We start from the raw sequence: 18,020 nt of genomic DNA on the forward strand, positions 1-18,020 counted from the left end.
CATGCTGGCCATGCCATGTGCATGCTGGCTATGCCATGTGCAGCTTCACATCTGCCATCGCTTGCTCACCTTTGTTCAGCGCAGGTGATATGGCTGCAATTGGTCCTTGCCAATTTCTGGGTTCACGATGACTGTTCATCGTGAATTCCTTCTTTTTTTTAATTAATTATTTATTTTAATTTAATATTTAAATTAAAATAAAATTATCTAAATGATCCAATCATTCATCCAAAATTATCATACCATTCTAATAAACATATATCGCATATAAAATATCAATCATGGCATAATTAATTTAAACGAAAAGTACAGGTTGGCTCTGATACCACTGTTGGGAAATCCTGAAATTATTGCAACTCAGTTGCACAGCAGAAAAATAAAATCTCTGTTGATTTCCTTTTCCAGAATCTAAGTGTTTCGTTTAATTCAAAAGATGGATATGAGACTAACCTGTTAATCTCATCAAGAAGATACAATGCCGGACTGATGGTACTGTCTTTTCAAACGAATACCCTTTATGTTATCCACACGAACGTTTTCTATCCTTCTAGAGTGCAGCTCTCTCAAAGATGTTATGTGCTCCACAATCTGCAGCTATTAGACTGAGTTTTCTCAAAACGTCGTCAACCCCCACAATTCGTAGTAGGAGTATATATATATTTCAGTCTTTTGTTTTCCATCAACTCTTTTCCTAAAAGAGTTGTGCTCAGAACCCACTATCACAATCTTGCAGATACTCAAATCTTATGTGATAGAGTCCTTTATCTGTAACACTTACAGATAGACTGCAGATCTTTTAAATATTATTATCTCATAATAATAAATAATTAATAATAATAACACTTTATTATTATTAACTATATTAATAATTAATATTAATAATAATAGTAACACTTTTTTATTATTATTAATTATATTAATGATTAATAATAATAACACTTTATTATTATTAATTATATTAATGGGCTTTGGGCTTTTAGCCCACTAATATGACATAGCACATCAACAACGTTCTTTTGTGTGTGACCCAATAGGCTCACATTAATTGGCAATAGGCCCAGTCCCACAAGGCCCATAAGTCATAAGTGGCCTCTAGCAAGACATTATGATTACCCAACTAATAATATGAGGATCAATAGTCCAATAAAGCCTAATAAATAGAACATGAATTAATCACTTTGTCACACGATATCTAGTTTGAACATAAGTCATGGTCAATGTCAAACTTATAATGTTCAAACTTATGATTTCTCGATCTCTAAGTAGACTGATAAATTTAAATGATATTGATCACACTATCAATTCATTTGAGCACGGCCATGCATTTCTCAGTCTCACTTATCGAGGGGGCCAGAAGATATCTCTCTCAAAGAGAGGGATAAATCCTATCTTGATTGTTCATTATCCTCTACATAATTTCTATCATGCTCAATCATAACCTTTATGATTGTCCGATTAAAGACAACGTTTGGTTATGTCAAAACATAATAGTCCTTATGTTGGAAACTATGACAATATCAAGTCAAAGGATTAAGACATAACTATTTTGAGATTCACTTATGACAATGACCCATGTAGTGATCTCAATGCGGGTCCATCCAATACTTTGTTCTCTAACAAGTATTTATGATTATTGAATTATATCAATATATACATAATCATCTCATGATTATCAATCAATAATCATACCAGTTATATTTTATTATTATCAACATAATAATAAGTAACCAGGGATGATAATCATTATTATGTAACATGCAAACAAATAATAATGATAAAAACCTCTTTTATTAATAACCAAAACGACATACAAAAAGGTCCAGGATAATGGCCTAGGGCATATACACTAACAAAAACGTGGGGCATGTGTTCAAGTGCAAGGAGTGGGGCCTTTGGTCTTTGCTTGCTGCCCAAGTGTCTTCAAGATACTGCCCAAGGTGCCCAAGACTTGCCTTCACACTCTCCTTGCCGCCCATGCACTAATAAGGAAGGTGGAGCCTCCTTTGCAATTTGAATTTTAAATGTGCAAGGCATGAGGTGGCAAGCATGTGATCTTTGGATTTGGCTTCCTTGATAAGCTGGATTTTGAAATTCAAAATTTGAATATGAATCTTGAAGATTTGAAATTCAAAATATTTTCCTTATTTGGCTCTTCATTTATGGCAACTTAAGACTTGGCTTCTTGAATAAGGAAAAGGCTACTTGGAGATTTGAAATTTGAATTTCAAATTGCTTTGGCTGAATGTTCTTTCCTTCTTTGCCGCTTTTCTTATTTAGAACTTTCCTTATTTAGCTTCACTTGAATTCAACTTGGCAGGCTTGCACTCTTTTGCTCCAATTAAGGCAGTTTTAGGGGGATTTTATCCCAAATGTCTTTTTACACCATTTTCTGCAAAATAATATCAAAAGCACTAAATTAAGCAGAAATCATGTAAATAATCATCAATAATATCAAGATAAAATGGACTAATTTATGCTCTATCACAGGCCTTAGCCGACTTCATAGTTGAATGCTCCTTCAGCATGATCGAGAAAGAATAGAGTGATGTGCTGCCAACCTCAGATGAAAAAGGGGTAGGAAGCAAACCCCCAATGAATTCGTATTGGATCTATTTGTAGATAGCGCATTGAGTTCAACAGGTAGTGGGGCATGAATCCTTCTGAAAGGGCCTGATGAGCTCAAAGTATGTTATGCCTTGCACTTTGAGTTCCCAATTTCCAATAACATGGCTGAGTATGAAACTCTTCTAAATGGAATACAAATATCCTTGGAAGTGGGAGCAACTAACCTCAGAATAAACAGTGATTCACAGCTGGTAGTGAACCAAATAACTGGGATATACCAGGCGAAGGACCCAGTCATCCAAAAGTACTTAGCTCAAGTATGAGTCTTGGAAGCTGAGCTCGTTGAGCAAGGGATTATAGCTCAATACAGATGAATATCTCAAAAAGGAAATGAAGAGGCAGACATGCTCAACAAACTGTCTGTTGAAGAGCCAGAGTAACTCCCGGACAAGGTGTATGTGCAACAAATTAATGTTCCTACTTTTGAAAAGCCGGCCTCCATTATGCAGGTTGATGAAGAACGAAGCTGGATGACCCCTTATCTTGAGTATCTTGAAGCTGAAAGTTGCCAGGAGACAAAGGAGAAGCTTGGAGAATCATGGCTAAAGCTGCTAATTACTAGGCAGTAAGAGCGGCTCTATATCGGAGAGGGAAGTCCAGTCCGTGGTTAAGGTGTATAAGGCCAAAAGAGACATCCATAATAATCCAAGAAATAGAACAGGGGGTCTGGGAGTTCATGAAGGAGCAACCACGTTAGCGAATAAGATTTTTCAGTAGGGGTATTATTGCTCAACAGCAAAGGAAAAAAGCTTGAGAATTTGTGAAGAAATGTGATGTCTGCCAAAGGTTCACTAATGCAATCAACAGCCTACTACACCACAGTCAAGCATATCCAATCCGTGGTCGTTCTCACAGTGAGGGATAGACATTCTGGGACCATTCCCTAAGATTGTGGGGCAAAAGATGTTTGTGATCGTGGCTATGGAATATTTCTCCAAATGGCCTAAAGTAGAGGCTGTGCCCACCATCATAGCTCGAAAAATGATAGACTTTCTGTGGGGCAACATCATCTACCGGTTTGGGATACCCAAGATACTCATATTGGATAATGGAAAGCAATTCGATTGCAACTCTTTTCGAGATTTCACAAGAAAAATGGGTACATGGCATAAGTTTTCCTCGGTAGCTCATCCGCAGAAAAATAGCCAAACCGAAGTGATGAATTGAGCTATCCTTTAACGGCTGAAGAAACGATTAGACGGTGCTAAAAAGAATTGGGCATCTGAGCTGCACAAATTCCTGTGGGCACTCCAAACTACACACCTCGGACACCGACAGGGCAAATCCCATTTGCACTAGCATTTTGGACAGAAGCCGTAGTTCCTGTAGAGCTACAGATCCCCACTCATCGGGTTCAGTTTAATGATGAAGACACCAATGGTGAGAAATTGAGGAGCAACCTGATGCCTTAGAGGAAATCAGGGATGAAGTATAAGTGCGAACAGTCGCCTATTAGCATAAAGCAGGTCGGTACTACAACCAGAAAGTTCATAAGAGGAACTTGAAAGTTGGAGATTTAGCCTTGAGAAGAATAGAAACCATAAAGAAAGAGCTGCTATGGGAAAGGTAGCACCGACCTTGAAAGAATTATTTTGAGTCATCAAAGTCATCCGACCGAAAGTATACAGAATTGAGGATTTACAGGGGAATCTAGAACCTCACGCCTGGAACATTCAATATTTGAAAAGGTATTTTCCATGAGATGTACAGTGTAACTATTATAGTGAAAATATGAATAAAAATCCTCTTTTTACTCTTAAAATGCTTCTCACAAACAATGAAGACCTCAATGAGATAGGTGACCAGACTCAAAGACCGTTGGCACCACAAAACTGGTTGAAGAGATGAAAACCTCAATGAGGTAAGTGACCGGTCACGGAAATAAGACCGTCGTCACCACAAAACCAGTTGAGGAGATGAAGACCTCAATGAGGTAGATGACCAGTCTTAGAAATAAGATCGCCGACACCACAAAATCGATTGAGGAGATGGAGACCTTAATGAGGTAGGTGATCGGTCGGAAATAAGATCGTCGGCACCACAAAATCGGTTGAGGATATGAAGACCTTAATGAGGTAGGTAACTGGTCTCAAAAATAAGACCGCTGGCACCACAAAATCAGTTAAGGATGTGAAGACCTCAATGAGGTAAGTGACCAGTCTCAAAAACAGACTGTCGGCACTATGAAATCGGTTGAGGGGGTGAAGGCTATGCTAGAGACTTGTACTAGCAAAAACATAAGCCAAAAGAAATAAAGCAGAAGGCATGGTACCGACTTTAAAAATGGACCTTGGCACAAAGACCCGACTAAAAATAAAGCTAAAGAAGGGTGCCGACCTCAAAAGTGGACCTCGACACCAAGGCAAAATTAAAATAAAGCAAAGGCTAGGTGCTAACTTCAGAAATGGATCAAACAACTGAAAAATGACAAAAAGGTTCAAAAATTTATTAATGTATTTATTCTTTCCCTACACCATTTGAATAGGTTATAGAGCAGTAGAGAAAGGGGAGCAGAACTAATTAAGTCATTTACAGGGTTGCCCTCCTACAATGCAGGGGGCAAAAAAGGGGGGTTCTTAGGAAGAGGATTATCATCCTCTATGTAGCAGACCTCCTCACCATTGGAATCGAGTTTGGAGGCTTGTAAGTCACCCAACGGAGTGGAGGGGGCATCACGAGCAGCTTTGAGGCCCTAGTTGAAGCTTGAAGTGAACATGCGGAATGCCTCATTATATATTTTTTCCTTTAGCTCCGCCGAGCCCTTATACTCCTCCAATCATGCTTCATAGGCCTATTGAATTTTCTCCTTTAACTCTGCGAAGTCCATGTACTCCTACAACTGCGCTTCACAGGCCTGCTAAATTCTATCCTCTACAGCCTGGGAATCCCTCAATAAGGAGGCACATCTCTCCTCTAGGGCAGAAACCTCTTAGCGGAGTTGCTATTGTTGAAGTCGGGACTCCTTCGGTACTGAAGTCATGCCCTTCAGGTCCTCAATATGCTTATTAAACTCCTGCTAGAGGATATTAGCACGAGTCAAGGCCTCATAGCGCTGGGCCTAGGCCTCATCATGCTGACAATGGATCTCCTCCAAAGCAGATAGCTGCACGAGGGTTTCATCTCATTGAGACTCTACCGCAGAAGCTCGTTGGGAAGACTTAGCGACCTCCTCTCTCATCTTCCCTAATTGCTTGGTGAGATCTTTAATTTGACCCTAGAACTGGATAATGTGCCCACGAGCCTTACCAGTGGCAATCAGATTTTCATCCCGACGTGCCTCAATAATGCGACATCAATCTCTATAAACACGCCAAAGGACTGCCACAGAAAAGAAAAAGTAAAGTTAAAAAAGCTAGAAGATCAAAAAAACATTTTCGAGAAGGACATCTCCAAGGAGAGCAAGCTAAAGACTGCCTGTTATTTGGTAGCACAGGCTAGATGGCTGACAAGGGCCAGAAAGCGGGGGTCAGAAGCATTGGGGAGCCCCCCAAACATCCTTTCACACAGCATCCAAGCTATAAAGGCTGGCGTAGACTCAATAGTCACCTCGGCAGTGTTCAGTAGCTCGTTGTCCGGGGTAGATGACAAGTACTCTATTGCCTTTTCCCCTTATCAACAAGAGGGGAAGGGGCTGCCCCTGCGGGTTCTGAAGTCTGAGCACGTTAAGCAGCCTGCCGTCGATTGTGATAATCTCCACGGCTTGAATGGGTGGGACATCCAAGGGAGTAGTCCTGATGCCCTCTTCTGAGCTGCTCTCAACCGACTTGCTAATCTCGATAGGCTCCTTAGGGACTTCCTGTGGAGCAGGAGGAGCCTTAGAAGAAGCCGACACTTTAGGAGGGACCGATGTCCTAGAAGCTGCTCAATGAGAGCCCCCTGACACGGGCACCAAAGCCAAAGAAGGTGCGGGAGTAGGAGTAGAGCGACAAGCTAAAGATGCGGGAGCTGCAACCTGAAAAATCTCCCTAGCCACATCAGCTATAGACTTGTTGGCCTTAAAGGCGGCCAGAGTCTCCTTCATACTCTCTGTAACGACCCGAAAACCGGACCGCTACCGGCGCTAGGATCCTGATCGACTTAAGGTCGCCGGGACCCGTAGCAAGCCTAACATACATCCTATATACCTGTTAAATCCCATACATGATCATACAAAAACATAAAACTCTAAACTTTTTCTTTCATTTACCAAGCTTAATCTGTGCATGCACAGACTCATAACCATAAAACCCCACACTGGAGCCCTCATCAAATGCTCCAATGGGGTAACATATCATACATTAAGCTTGGTTTACATATACATCATTAAAACATTTCATTAAAAAGATCATGTACCAAAAAGGGATTAACATACACTAGGGTCAAGCACAATTCTATCCTCAATACAATTCTTTACATTACATCACATTATAATATTTTACAATACATGTCCACATCTAACTATTACATAAAACATGACTTCTTTACTCTTGCTGACTTCCTGGTCTATCCCGTACCTGCAAACCTGAGGGTTAAGGGAATGGGGTGAGTTACTAGAGCCCAGTGAGCAGAATAGTAAAACATTATATTAAAATTCATGCTTTCATGAAATGCATCACATCACAAACAAATCACATTAAGGATGAACTTGTCACCAATAACCCTCTACATATCCAATAGTGCCAGAATGTAGAATGGGTCTTGGTCTTTCCCTTACATAACATATCATAACATTCCAATATGTCAGGGACGTAGAATGGGTCTTCCTAGACTTTCTCTTACATTGTGCCAGAGACGTAGAATGGGTCTTCCTGGACTTCCATACCGTATCGTCATCATATCATATCATTCCATACGAGGGCTAATGGATCATCCAAAGTTCATCCACATCAACATCATATTATGCAATGCAACATATTCGTGAATTCTAATACAAACAACCTAATATATCTCATGGCATTCGTGATGCCTGAACATGCTCAAAATTCATTTATTTACTTTGCAACATAAAGAGTCATTCTACTCACCTCAGGCTAGCTCTGAAAAGACTCTGAAGCAGCTATCTCACTGTTGGGGTCCCCGGTTCCTCGGGTCCAAACCTACACAGGTGGACTCAAATGAGGGACCAACATACACTAACATGACTCTAAACAACTCCCCAAAAATCCCCTAAAACATCATAAAATAATCATGGAAATCATGCAAAGGATGGCTGAACAGGGCACTTTCGGCGGCAGGTTCGGCGGCCGAAAGTCCCTCAAGAGCCGAAACTCAGCCACTTTCGGCGGCACCTTCGGCGGCCAAAAGTCCCTTCTAGAGACGAAACTCATGCATGTTCGGCGGCACCTTCAGCGGCCGAAACTCCCCTCCAGAGCCGAAAGTCCAACTTTCAGGGGCAGGGTTCGGCAGCCAAAAGCTTGCCTCCACAGGCAGGTTCAGCGGCCGAAAGTCCTTCGGCTGCCGAACCTGAGTTCTTCCAAAGTGGCAGAACTCAGCCTCCTCATGCACATTTTGCCTCCCAAACCTTTCAAACTCACATCCAACACTTCCAAAACATGCATACACACATGCATAAGCATATAGGGGTCTCAAACTATCCTAAACCCCAACAACAACACAAAGCATATACACATACAACATACATTATCCATAAACTCAACATTAACTCTAACAAAAAATCAACTAACCTAAACATGCATTTCTACCCCATAACCTCTCATAAAACTCGTTTAAAACATGGAATAAGCTAAAGATCTACCCTTACCTCTTGAAGATCGAGAGGGGAGGTGACCTACACTTAGAGAAATGGAGAAAGAGAGCTCCGGGGTCTCCAAGCTTCAAATCTTGATCTTAGCTCCAAAAACTTCAAAAACCAAATTAAAACTCGTTAAAACTTGAAAGATTTGAGGAAAATCATCAAAACCAACCATGGGAGGGCATGGACTCACCGTTGACCGAAAATAGGGGAGAAAGCTCTCCCATTTTCGGCCATGGGGCCTTTTATAGGTGGCTGGCTAGACCACCTTCGGAAGCCAAAGGTGACTCCAAAACTCCACCAAGTTCGGCGGCCGAACCTGGATTTTCCTCTATGGTCATTTTCATTCAAAACTCAATTTATTTCTTATTTAAAACCATAAAATACATGAAAACATTCTATAAAAATATGATTTTTACCCTTCTAGAGGTTTCCGACATCCGAGATTCCACCGGACGGTAGGAATTCCTATACCGGAGTCTAGCCGGGTATTACACTCTCCTTAGACAGAATGAAGTTCTTGAAAAGATTGGTGGAATCCATTGGCACGACGAAAGCTGAAAAGAAAATATCAGTCCAGTCAGATCTCAAAACAACACAAGAAGAATATAAAAAGAAAGAAAACCAAAAAATATCAGCTTCTCGGCAGTCCTGCAAGTTAGACATAAATATGCACTTCTCAATGTCATATTTCTTCTTTACAGAGGTTAGTCAAAGAAGGCAAATTTGGTTTACTTGGTTTAGCCTAGGGAAGTCATTACAACCCTGAGTAACTTCTTCCCAGGAGAGGTCGATATTCTAGTTAATCCTTGAGCTTTTCTTTAGCTCAACAACCTCTTTAGCTCAACAACCACAAAATTTTCTGTTCAACCTTTAATCGAATTCTTGTACCCCGCGAATATAGACAACCCAGCCTGGGGACCGAAATAATAAAACTTATGATTGGACCTAACAAGGTGAAAGAAAGTAGAAAACAACTCGATAGAAGGGGCAAAACCCTAACATAGATAGACGGACTCAAAACATCACATAAACAGAATAGAGTTAGGGGATAACATTCAAGGAGTCACCCTTAAATGACAGAAAATCTCGATAAAGAAAGGGATAAAAGGGAAGGTCAGCCCGAAATTGTGTTGTTTGACGAAAAAAATCAAGTTACGTTCCTATTGAGCATCTATCAAGTCTGTCGGCGGTTGGTAGACCCACTACATTGGGAATTCTAGTAGAAGCCATGAGAAGGAGTAAAATGTACCTCATATTGGAAAATCAAGGATTATAGAGAAGGAAAAAAGCAAGATAGCAGAAGCAACGTAAGAGGCAGAGCAACGAGTGAAAGCAAGAACGCAAGTTTGAAATGGGTAAAGGCAAAAAATGGACGTTTTGATAGAACTCTCCTAGAGCTGCGTGGTAATAATTGAGATTTTAAAATTTACCCCCTCATAAATTATGGAATAATTGATGAGCGAGTAAATGGGCACTTGATGACGGCCGGGCTCTAGACGTCCAAGTCTTGGCTAAGCCGCACTAGAAAGACTGAGTCTTAGTTCTATTAGGACCCAATACACGGGCCTACTACTTGTATAAGTTCAAGACTTGCCTCAATGACCTGAGCTGGATGCGAACCTGTATGTGGAAAACTTGGCCTTGAATATTCGTTAATCCCGTGGGACAACAAACTCCGGAATGTCTGGGATCGTGTCCAAGTAGCGCCAGATAGAATTAAATAGTCACGTGATGGTAGAAAATAATGTAGTAGGTCTGTACATATAGCCAATATGACAATGACAGGAGGGTATGAGTACAGAACGATAGTTACACATCACTAAAAAAAAAAAGAGAAAATGAACAAAAGACAATAAAGGGGAAGAGACAAATCAAGTTTACCAAAATATACTCAACAAGTAGTATGCTGCCACCCACTCCATTAATTACAATCTCTATTGAAAAACATTATTGAAGCATTCATCTTTGGGAAGCAACCCTTGCATTTTATCCGCCATTGTTGCAATTACTTCTGAGGGTCAAGTTTTCTATGACTATGAGACATCTCATTTAAGCGATAAGGTGCAGCTTCACAATTACAAATACTCATGTCCAACAATTTAACAATTATCACTGACAAAGAATATGAGCAACCAGGAAACAAGTAAAATTATCGAGCAAAATCCCAACTCCAATCATAATCATGGCACCATAAAAACACCAGGCTAAGTTAATTTGAGTTTCTCTTTGGAAAACATCAAGCAGTGCATTACAGGCTTGAACGGGAGGAGTACATCCAGCGACTCTCATTTTCCATTATTCGAATAGAATTCAGAGCAAAGCTTAATGAATCATGTCTCTACAAGCTTCAACCATGGCCTCCACCTCCACGAGTACATCTGCAGGACGGTTTGAACTTGGACCCAAAGAATCCAAGATGGTCTCTGCAGATAGGGAAAGACTATACACGAGAGAAACTTGGATGACTTGGGAATTGGATTTGAGGATGGGATTGGCGGGTAAGCTTGAAGGAGAGATTAAGACTCTGGAGAAGTGAGAGCCAGTTCTGTCTTTGGATTAAAAATGGAGGAGATATGAGAAACCAGTTGTTTTTGCTTGATTTGGGTTCTCCAGCTGACTTTAGAAGTTGCAGTTCAATATGCTTTGTGATTGTGAAGAGAATAAGCGTTCGAGTCCAACGAGCACCCCGGTAGAGCGGCAACTGCAAATGTGGACTCGCGGAGGGAAATGGATTTGCAAGTGCGAAGGAATACGACGTCGCTCATATTCTATTGGAAAGATGAAAAAGGATAAAAATTTGACAGCTGTGGGATTTGAACCCACGCCCTTTCGGACCAGAGCCTAAATCTGGCGCCTTAGACCACTCGGCCAAACTGTCAGTGGATATTATGCTTTTTCTAATATAAAAAATCTTATGTGAAAAGGAATAATGGTAATTACTTTGTACTGCCACTTGAAACGCATTTTTTAATTTTTAAAATATGATTTTATTTTTAAAAATCTATTTTAATATGTATTAGGGTACAACCTTTTTTTTTTTTGCCTATTACTGCAGATTCTTATCTTCCAACAGAAAAAATTAAATTGCCAAAATGGCCCTGCCATTGAGATTGAATATAATAGCTCCATCATATAACCTTTGTGTATATTAACCAATGAAAAAGGTTGTACGTTCCTTTTTTTTTTCCTTAACCTTCACAATAATGCAAAAGTTGGGTCCAGCATCATCACCTCAGAATTAATACCATGTGGTACTGTGCAATCAACAAATTTTTGTTAACTGGGAATTTTAGGTAGTATAAGGGATTAATAAAATCTAAATAAATCACAATAATATAAAATAAAATTTTAAAAAAATGTATTAAAAACTGTATTATGTAAAACAATAGAAAAAAAAAAAAAAAAAAAAAAAAAAAGAAGATCAGAGTCACGAAAGTTATTTTTCTTTCCCTTTTGAGTGTAATTAAGGAAAAGTAATTCTTAATTTTTTGGAAATGGAGAAGCTATCAGATGAGAGGGCCCGTGCTGTACACCACTGCCATCGAGCAATTTAATATATAAAATATGCTGTTTTGCAAATTCCAGACAAATCTCTTCTCTCTCACACGCAACTCCATTTTCATTATTTAAACTGTCTTTCTTTAGGATGCCCCTGCTCTGCTCCTGACCAAATAATAATTTATAAACAATTGTAAATGTGAATTAGGTTTCCCTTCACTTGGAATGCTCAAATGCTGATCATTTATTGCACCTCCCTGACAATAATCCATCAAAGAAAATCTCATCTGTTCTTGACACCCTTCTTCAAGCAAAATGGAGAGATGGGTTTCTCTGATGGCAGCTCTTCTCTTCATTGAGGCTTTATTCGCCGCTTCTTGTGTACCATCTGAAGCAGCTATCTCCAAAGGATCTTTTGAAGATAATTTCAGCATTATGTGGTCAGAGGAGCATTTCAAAACTTCTGAAGACGGCCAGATCTGGTATCTCTCCCTGGACAAGGAAACAGGTATAGAAACCTGCTCATTTATGAGTCAATATTCAAAGCTATTTATTTACGTTGCTTACTCTGTTTATGTTGTGGCGTTTCTTGAATAGGCTGTGGATTTCAAACAAAGCAGAGATACAGATTTGGGTGGTTTAGTATGAAGCTAAAATTGGTGGGAGGTGATTCAGCTGGTGTAGTCACAGCTTATTATGTCAGTCTTTCTTGATATATTATAGCAGATAAAGCATTTTTCTCTTCCAATGTTTTAAAAATTTGATGGAATTGAATTAATTTAAAATTTTAATTTGATTTTTTATTTATTTTAATTCGATTTGATTTTTAATTTTAAAATATTTGGTTATTTCAGTTTGATTCAATTTTGATAAAAAAATCAAAAAAATTAAACCGAACCAATTAGTGATAATAATATATTATTTTTAATAATGTATAGAGATTAGATTATATTAAAATCAAAATATTTTAATTAAATTTTAAAATACTAAAAATAAAATATAAAAAATAAAAAATTTTATTAAAAATTCAAATCGATGAAACTGAATTGAATTGAATCAGATCGGTTCAATTTGATTTTTAATCAAAATCGATTCGATTTGATTTTTATAAATACCAAAATTTCAATTTTTAGTTTATTTGGTTCGGTTTGATTTTGAACCGAAATTTTAGTTGGTAAAAACCGGTTTGGTTGGTAAAAAATAATATAATATTTTATTAGGTTATAATTTACTTAATCATAAATGCAAAGTTTAAAGTGAACTTATTCCAACTTCAATAAAAAGTGGAGACTTATTTGTAATTTTTATCTTTATTTTCATAATTAGTCAACATAATAAGGGACAGACCTAAAAAAAAAGAATTTAATTTTTGAATGTGAAAGCTTCCCTTTCATCATGATATTCAATATCATCAAAATGCTTTAAAATTATTTATTCAAAATAAATCTAATTAAATTTTTATATTATTATTTAAAAGTTAAATAAATTCAATTCAATTTTTTATTAATTGATTTTTTATTCTTTTATTAAAAACTAAATAAATCATAATTTAATAAAATATTTTTATAATAAAATTTTATTTTATAACTTTAAAAATTATTTACTACTTCTGTGTATTTTTTTAACTTTATGTTAATTAAAATATTAAATTTTTTATATGTCAAATTATCAAACTAATATTTTATTATTAAAATAAATTATTACATACTTTTTGACATTCATATGATGTATTTTTATTCAAATTCAACTTAAATTAACAAGGGGGAAAATTTTGACGAGGAATAAAGGGCAAAAAACCCACCGGCCCAGCAGAGGCAGTTACATTTATTTATGCTCCGAGGAAAGGATATTTTGGTAAATTCATTCGGTCAAACAAAAACCTTCAAAAATCAGGTGTCGATCTGTCTTGGCCCCTTTTTGTTTTTGAGACTCAAAAGAGTCCCAATTAGGGTTGCTATTGTGCCAGAACAGAAACAATGGTTTGCGAGAAGTGTGAGTTTCTCAGCTATCTACTCAATTAAAGTCCTTTCAGCTTATTTAGTTGTTGATTTTGTTCTTTTTTTTCCAAGGATTGTGGATTAATTTTGGAAGGGATGATTTTGTTTAGGCGAGAAGAAGTTATCGAAGGTGATAGTACCAGATAAGTGGAAGGAAGGAGCTAGCAATACCACCGAAGGCGGTGGTCGTAAGATCAACGAGAACAAACTCCTCTCTAAGAAGAAAAGGTTCTTTTTTTTTTCGATGACATTACCTCTTTGTTTAATTTCATGGCTTCTTTTATTAATTAGTTGGATTTTGTTCTCTTTTACCTCAGTAAATTGGTGGAAATTGGTTCTAGGTTTTGCTTATTGTACATCTCAACCGATTGTTTTCATGCAATTTGGTAGTCGCCTGCTTGTTTGTGGGCGTGCTCCTTTTGAATTTTTGGTATATTACCATCAATTTCTGTATACCTTGATGGAGCTCTCGATTATATATATTTATTAATTTGGAATTAAATTTGGCATCTATTGGTTTAAAGGAATCTAGTATTTGACATGTATTGCTTTAGTAAATTTGACATGTAGTTTTCGAATAGCTTTTTCATCGTATTTGGATTATAATCCATGTCTAATATGCTACCCCTATAAGTGGAAGCAAATTGTTGAGTATAGGATTGTTGACTTGATCTCAGCTATATTAATGGCTTTGCTACTCTTATAATATAAAGTGGCTTAGTGTAGCTAATGATGTTCTGCGACAATTATGAGTTACAAGCCAGTAATTCAGTGCTGTTTGCATCTCAAAAACTATATTAAGGATACGTGATTGCTGGATAACAGTAGTAGAGTGTTGATAAATCAGCAACCAGAGTGCGGAGCTATTTGGCATCAGGGTCTGAAGTTTCTTTTTTTTGTTGTTTGTTATATACCTTTTTTCTTCCCATCATGTTGTCTTTAACACTATTTGTGTTTACACAGTAATGTAGTTTACATTTGAAAATCTGATGGGATGATTCTATGTTACATGGAATTTATATTGCTTGTAGATGGACTCCTTATGGAAATACAAAGTGCATGATTTGCAAGCAGCAAGTACACCAAGATGCCAAGTACTGCCACACCTGTGCCTATACCAAAGGTGGTATAGTTGATGTGCTGAACTGCTGATAAGTGATTTTCTGATTTTTATTTTTTCAACATATATATTAGTTTGTAACTAGTTCTGACATTGTTATGAATTTTCCAGGGGTTTGTGCAATGTGTGGTAAGCAAGTACTTGATTTAAAGCTTTACAAGCAAAGCAATGTATAATTCAAAGCAGATGCTATTTGGCATGTTGAAGTAGACCTAATGGTTTAGGGACTCTTGACTGTTTCAAGCTCAGTTGATCACTATCATTAACTTGCAGTATTGAAACTGGGGCTGTAAAGTTCACCAACTGTTATGTAATGTAGTGGCATGCTTTGTACGTTTAATTCTTCCTGGGTAATGAAATATGATGGTAATAACTTCTCTACATTCTCTTTTTTCAATAATCCTGTAGTCAAATAGGTTTGTGATGCTTGTTAGAATTATGCATTTTCCTTGCGTTGATACAGCTCTAATATGCACTAACTGCATATTTGGCAAGTTTCTGTTCAATCATCAATTTCCATTTGTTCTTATGGAGGCAATGTACCTGACGTTGGAGAATATGTCCGCATATAGGTTGCAGGTTCTGTATGAGTTCGCTCCCAAGGGTTAAGGAGTTGACATCTATTCAAAGTTGTTGTTAATCGTGTAACTAATAGTAGCAACCGAAGATACTGCAGTTGAGATTAAATTGGAGGAATTTGGATTGAAAAGAAAATATTTATTGCGTTGATGCTGCTAATCATGCATTAGGTGTATTGTTGGGCATCTTATCAGGATCACCTCAGTATTCTATCAAAGCTTTCTGATTCTCTACTGGAAAAGCCTTAATTTGACATCTCCATAGTTGTAACATTTTCCAATCTAGCTGTGCGTAAGCTGAGTTCTATATGCCTTTGACATCTTCATTCTTGTAACATTTTCCTGTTTCACTGTGTACACTGAATCCATGTCTTCTTCTGGCGAAAGGTTCTGTGAGCCCGTGTTCTCGAAGGATTTAAACTAATTCATCTTTCAGATGCAAGAAAATTTTCACTGCTATGCATTTCTTATAGTTCAATAATTTAACAAATGGCGCATTAGTGGCACTGGCAACCTCTCCTATCAATTTCTTCCGTTTCTTTCAGCTTACCGGAGACTGGTGGAAGAACAAACGCTTGGAAAGAACTCTCATTCTCCAGCCAACTACAGCTGAGCATTGTAGCGAAAATGAGAAGGGCTCCAGGCATCAGCAAGGCGAGACAACTCTAAGACAACGGACGACACCTCGTGTCCGTATGCTGGTCCTATAACTTCTTTTAGATAAAATTAGAAGCAAAACTCCAACAGGGATGTTGCGGATTAGCACAATCACATGGTGATGTCGGTGTAAGGAAGTAGTTGGTTAAAAAAAAAAAAAAACCTCAACCCAAATTCCAATCCCAAATTAATTTAGACAATCCGATTGGTGCGCATGAAAACATAGGAAAGAACTCAAACAACGCTTACATGGGGACTCGATCCTTATTGAAAGATAAGAAATGAAAACAAACCCAGAAAAATTATAGACTAAGCTCTGCACAGTAACACTTCAGAGTCGCAGGAGAAGAATTTGGAATCGTCTGGTCCTTTAAATAAATACAAGCAGACATGATATTGTCAACTCCGAACTCCAAAGTAATACTTGGGTTGGTAGTTTCATTCACTGGTCGAGTATCTAGACTTCCAGTACTTTTCAATCTCCTCTGCTGTTTTTCCAGGAATCCTCCCAGCAATTAGAGGCCACCTAATTACAATATCAGAAACTTGACATAAAAAACATGATATTGAATATGGAGACTGAAAAGGTTGACAAACTCATAACCTGCAAACATACCTCTCCCCAACTAGATTAAACATCCTAATTACAAGCTCTTCCTCTTCCTCAGAGAATTCAAGCCTCGCCTCTAGATTCCTTCTCTCTGAAACCAAACAACTCAAAACCAACACTAGAGGAAAAAGATTACATGACACACGGTAGAACTTGGAACAAGTAGCTACTGGGACATGGAACAAACAATAAGAACAAACAAGAAATAAAACTCAGAGAAAGCAGTATATTTCAAATAGAATACCTTGAGAGTTTACATAGGTCTCATCAGAAGAAGAATGTTCAGATTCAGCCATGTGGATGGGAATGAAGCAAAAGACACGACCTCACCAAGTTTCCTATATAAACACTCAATTATGAGCAAACAGAGATACATTTGAGGCAGTGTAAGTGTCTGTGCGTGTTAATATATTAATGGGGTAGGAGAGAAGAGGGTCCCTCTGCTATTACCATGAGCATATGGATCAATATAAAATATTGTAAACTTTTTAACTATTTTAGCAGATAATGAGAAAATGTAGATTTTACAGTCAAATCATATAAATTCTATGCCCTCGTTTACTCGCATCAATGTTCCTGTTATCACAAATAGCATCTTTAAAATAACAAATGTATGGTGTTAAGAAAACGAAGAAAGTAAGTTGTATTTGTATAACAGGGATGAATCTGGCTAGTTTGATGGCTACCTATCATGCAAAAGAAAGAAAAAGAATATATAATAACTCTGTACTTTTCTTATTTAATAAAGATTTCTCAGGATTTCAGGTGTCTACTTTGTCTCATAGTAAACTATTGAGGAGCACTATCTGGTACAATCAATTATGATATTTTGTCTAAATGCCCCTGTCTTCTATTGTTATTCCTTTCAAATAGATTTAAGAATATTAATTTTAGGTAAAGTGGCTTGCTTTTAATCAATCAAATGAGAAATTTCTTACAAAGACTCTTTATGAGTTAGTTTAATCAATTAATTGAGATAAACTTATACTTGGAATTCATCAGATATAGAACTCAGTGGCAAAAACTGAAGCCAAGAGTTCCCAGATTCAAAATTCCAACTCTTTGGGGTTGATTTTAATATTATTTAATTGTTTGTATTTGATTTGCAAAAGTACTTTAGTTTTGGCCAACTCTAATTGTATTTAGCATAATTATGATGGCAAATAAATATATATGTATACAAATAAGGTAAATCTTTAGC

At 37.5% G+C, this 18,020-nt stretch overlaps 3 protein-coding genes, 1 non-coding gene and 1 pseudogene across 7 annotated transcripts; 2 read left to right on the forward strand and 3 right to left on the reverse strand.

Annotated features, from left to right (window-relative positions):
- Positions 1-18,020, reverse strand: part of LOC110604866 — a 151,936-nt pseudogene that overhangs the window by 35,599 nt on the left and 98,317 nt on the right.
- TRNAL-UAG lies at positions 11,158-11,237 on the reverse strand. The gene has a single exon. It is a non-coding gene; the product is annotated as a tRNA-Leu (tRNA).
- Positions 11,950-12,598, forward strand: LOC110604418 (probable xyloglucan endotransglucosylase/hydrolase protein 8). Its single transcript, XM_021742577.2, has 2 exons — positions 11,950-12,365; positions 12,455-12,598. Exons 1-2 carry the CDS (start codon positions 12,173-12,175, stop codon positions 12,568-12,570), a joined length of 309 nt encoding a protein of 102 aa, XP_021598269.1. The 5' UTR covers positions 11,950-12,172; the 3' UTR covers positions 12,571-12,598.
- On the forward strand, positions 13,692-15,355 carry LOC110604417 (cysteine-rich PDZ-binding protein). Of its 3 annotated transcripts, none has more exons than XM_021742575.2 (4): positions 13,692-13,849; positions 13,965-14,082; positions 14,886-15,005; positions 15,086-15,355. In XM_021742575.2, exons 1-4 carry the CDS (start codon positions 13,834-13,836, stop codon positions 15,105-15,107), a joined length of 276 nt encoding a protein of 91 aa, XP_021598267.1. In that variant the 5' UTR covers positions 13,692-13,833; the 3' UTR covers positions 15,108-15,355. The 3 variants fall into 3 exon arrangements, with proteins under 3 accessions (XP_021598267.1, XP_021598265.1, XP_021598266.1); XM_021742573.2 differs by having other exon boundaries at positions 14,886-15,001; XM_021742574.2 differs by having other exon boundaries at positions 14,886-14,977.
- LOC110604419 (MYB-like transcription factor ETC1) lies at positions 16,374-17,352 on the reverse strand. 2 transcript variants are annotated; one of them, XM_021742579.2, is made up of 3 exons: positions 17,064-17,352; positions 16,826-16,910; positions 16,374-16,735 (listed from the first exon to the last, which is right to left on the reverse strand). In XM_021742579.2, the coding sequence occupies exons 1-3, from the start codon at positions 17,113-17,115 to the stop codon at positions 16,648-16,650; spliced, it is 225 nt and encodes a 74-aa protein (XP_021598271.1). In that variant the 5' UTR covers positions 17,116-17,352; the 3' UTR covers positions 16,374-16,647. The 2 variants fall into 2 exon arrangements, with proteins under 2 accessions (XP_021598271.1, XP_021598270.1); XM_021742578.2 differs by having other exon boundaries at positions 16,826-16,937; positions 17,064-17,349.

The sequence above is a fragment of the Manihot esculenta genome, chromosome 17 (assembly GCF_001659605.2).
Source record: "Manihot esculenta cultivar AM560-2 chromosome 17, M.esculenta_v8, whole genome shotgun sequence".
Taxonomy (NCBI): domain Eukaryota; kingdom Viridiplantae; phylum Streptophyta; class Magnoliopsida; order Malpighiales; family Euphorbiaceae; genus Manihot; species Manihot esculenta.

Excerpts from the sequence above, each read along its gene's own strand:
- LOC110604418 (XM_021742577.2), top strand. The coding sequence starts at position 12,173 with ATGGAGAGATGGGTTTCTCTGATGGCAGCTCTTCTCTTCATTGAGGCT. Across the intron at positions 12,366-12,454 it reads CTCCCTGGACAAGGAAACAG|GCTGTGGATTTCAAACAAAG; the intron begins GTATAGAAACCT and ends TTTCTTGAATAG.
- LOC110604417 (XM_021742573.2), top strand. Across the intron at positions 14,083-14,885 it reads CTCCTCTCTAAGAAGAAAAG|ATGGACTCCTTATGGAAATA; the intron begins GTTCTTTTTTTT and ends TATTGCTTGTAG. Across the intron at positions 15,002-15,085 it reads TATAGTTGATGTGCTGAACT|GGGTTTGTGCAATGTGTGGT; the intron begins GCTGATAAGTGA and ends TGAATTTTCCAG.
- LOC110604419 (XM_021742578.2), bottom strand. The coding sequence starts at position 17,115 with ATGGCTGAATCTGAACATTCTTCTTCTGATGAGACCTATGTAAACTCT. Across the intron at positions 16,938-17,063 it reads GACCTATGTAAACTCTCAAG|TGTTGGTTTTGAGTTGTTTG; the intron begins GTATTCTATTTG and ends TTTTTCCTCTAG. Across the intron at positions 16,736-16,825 it reads TTTAATCTAGTTGGGGAGAG|GTGGCCTCTAATTGCTGGGA; the intron begins GTATGTTTGCAG and ends TATTGTAATTAG.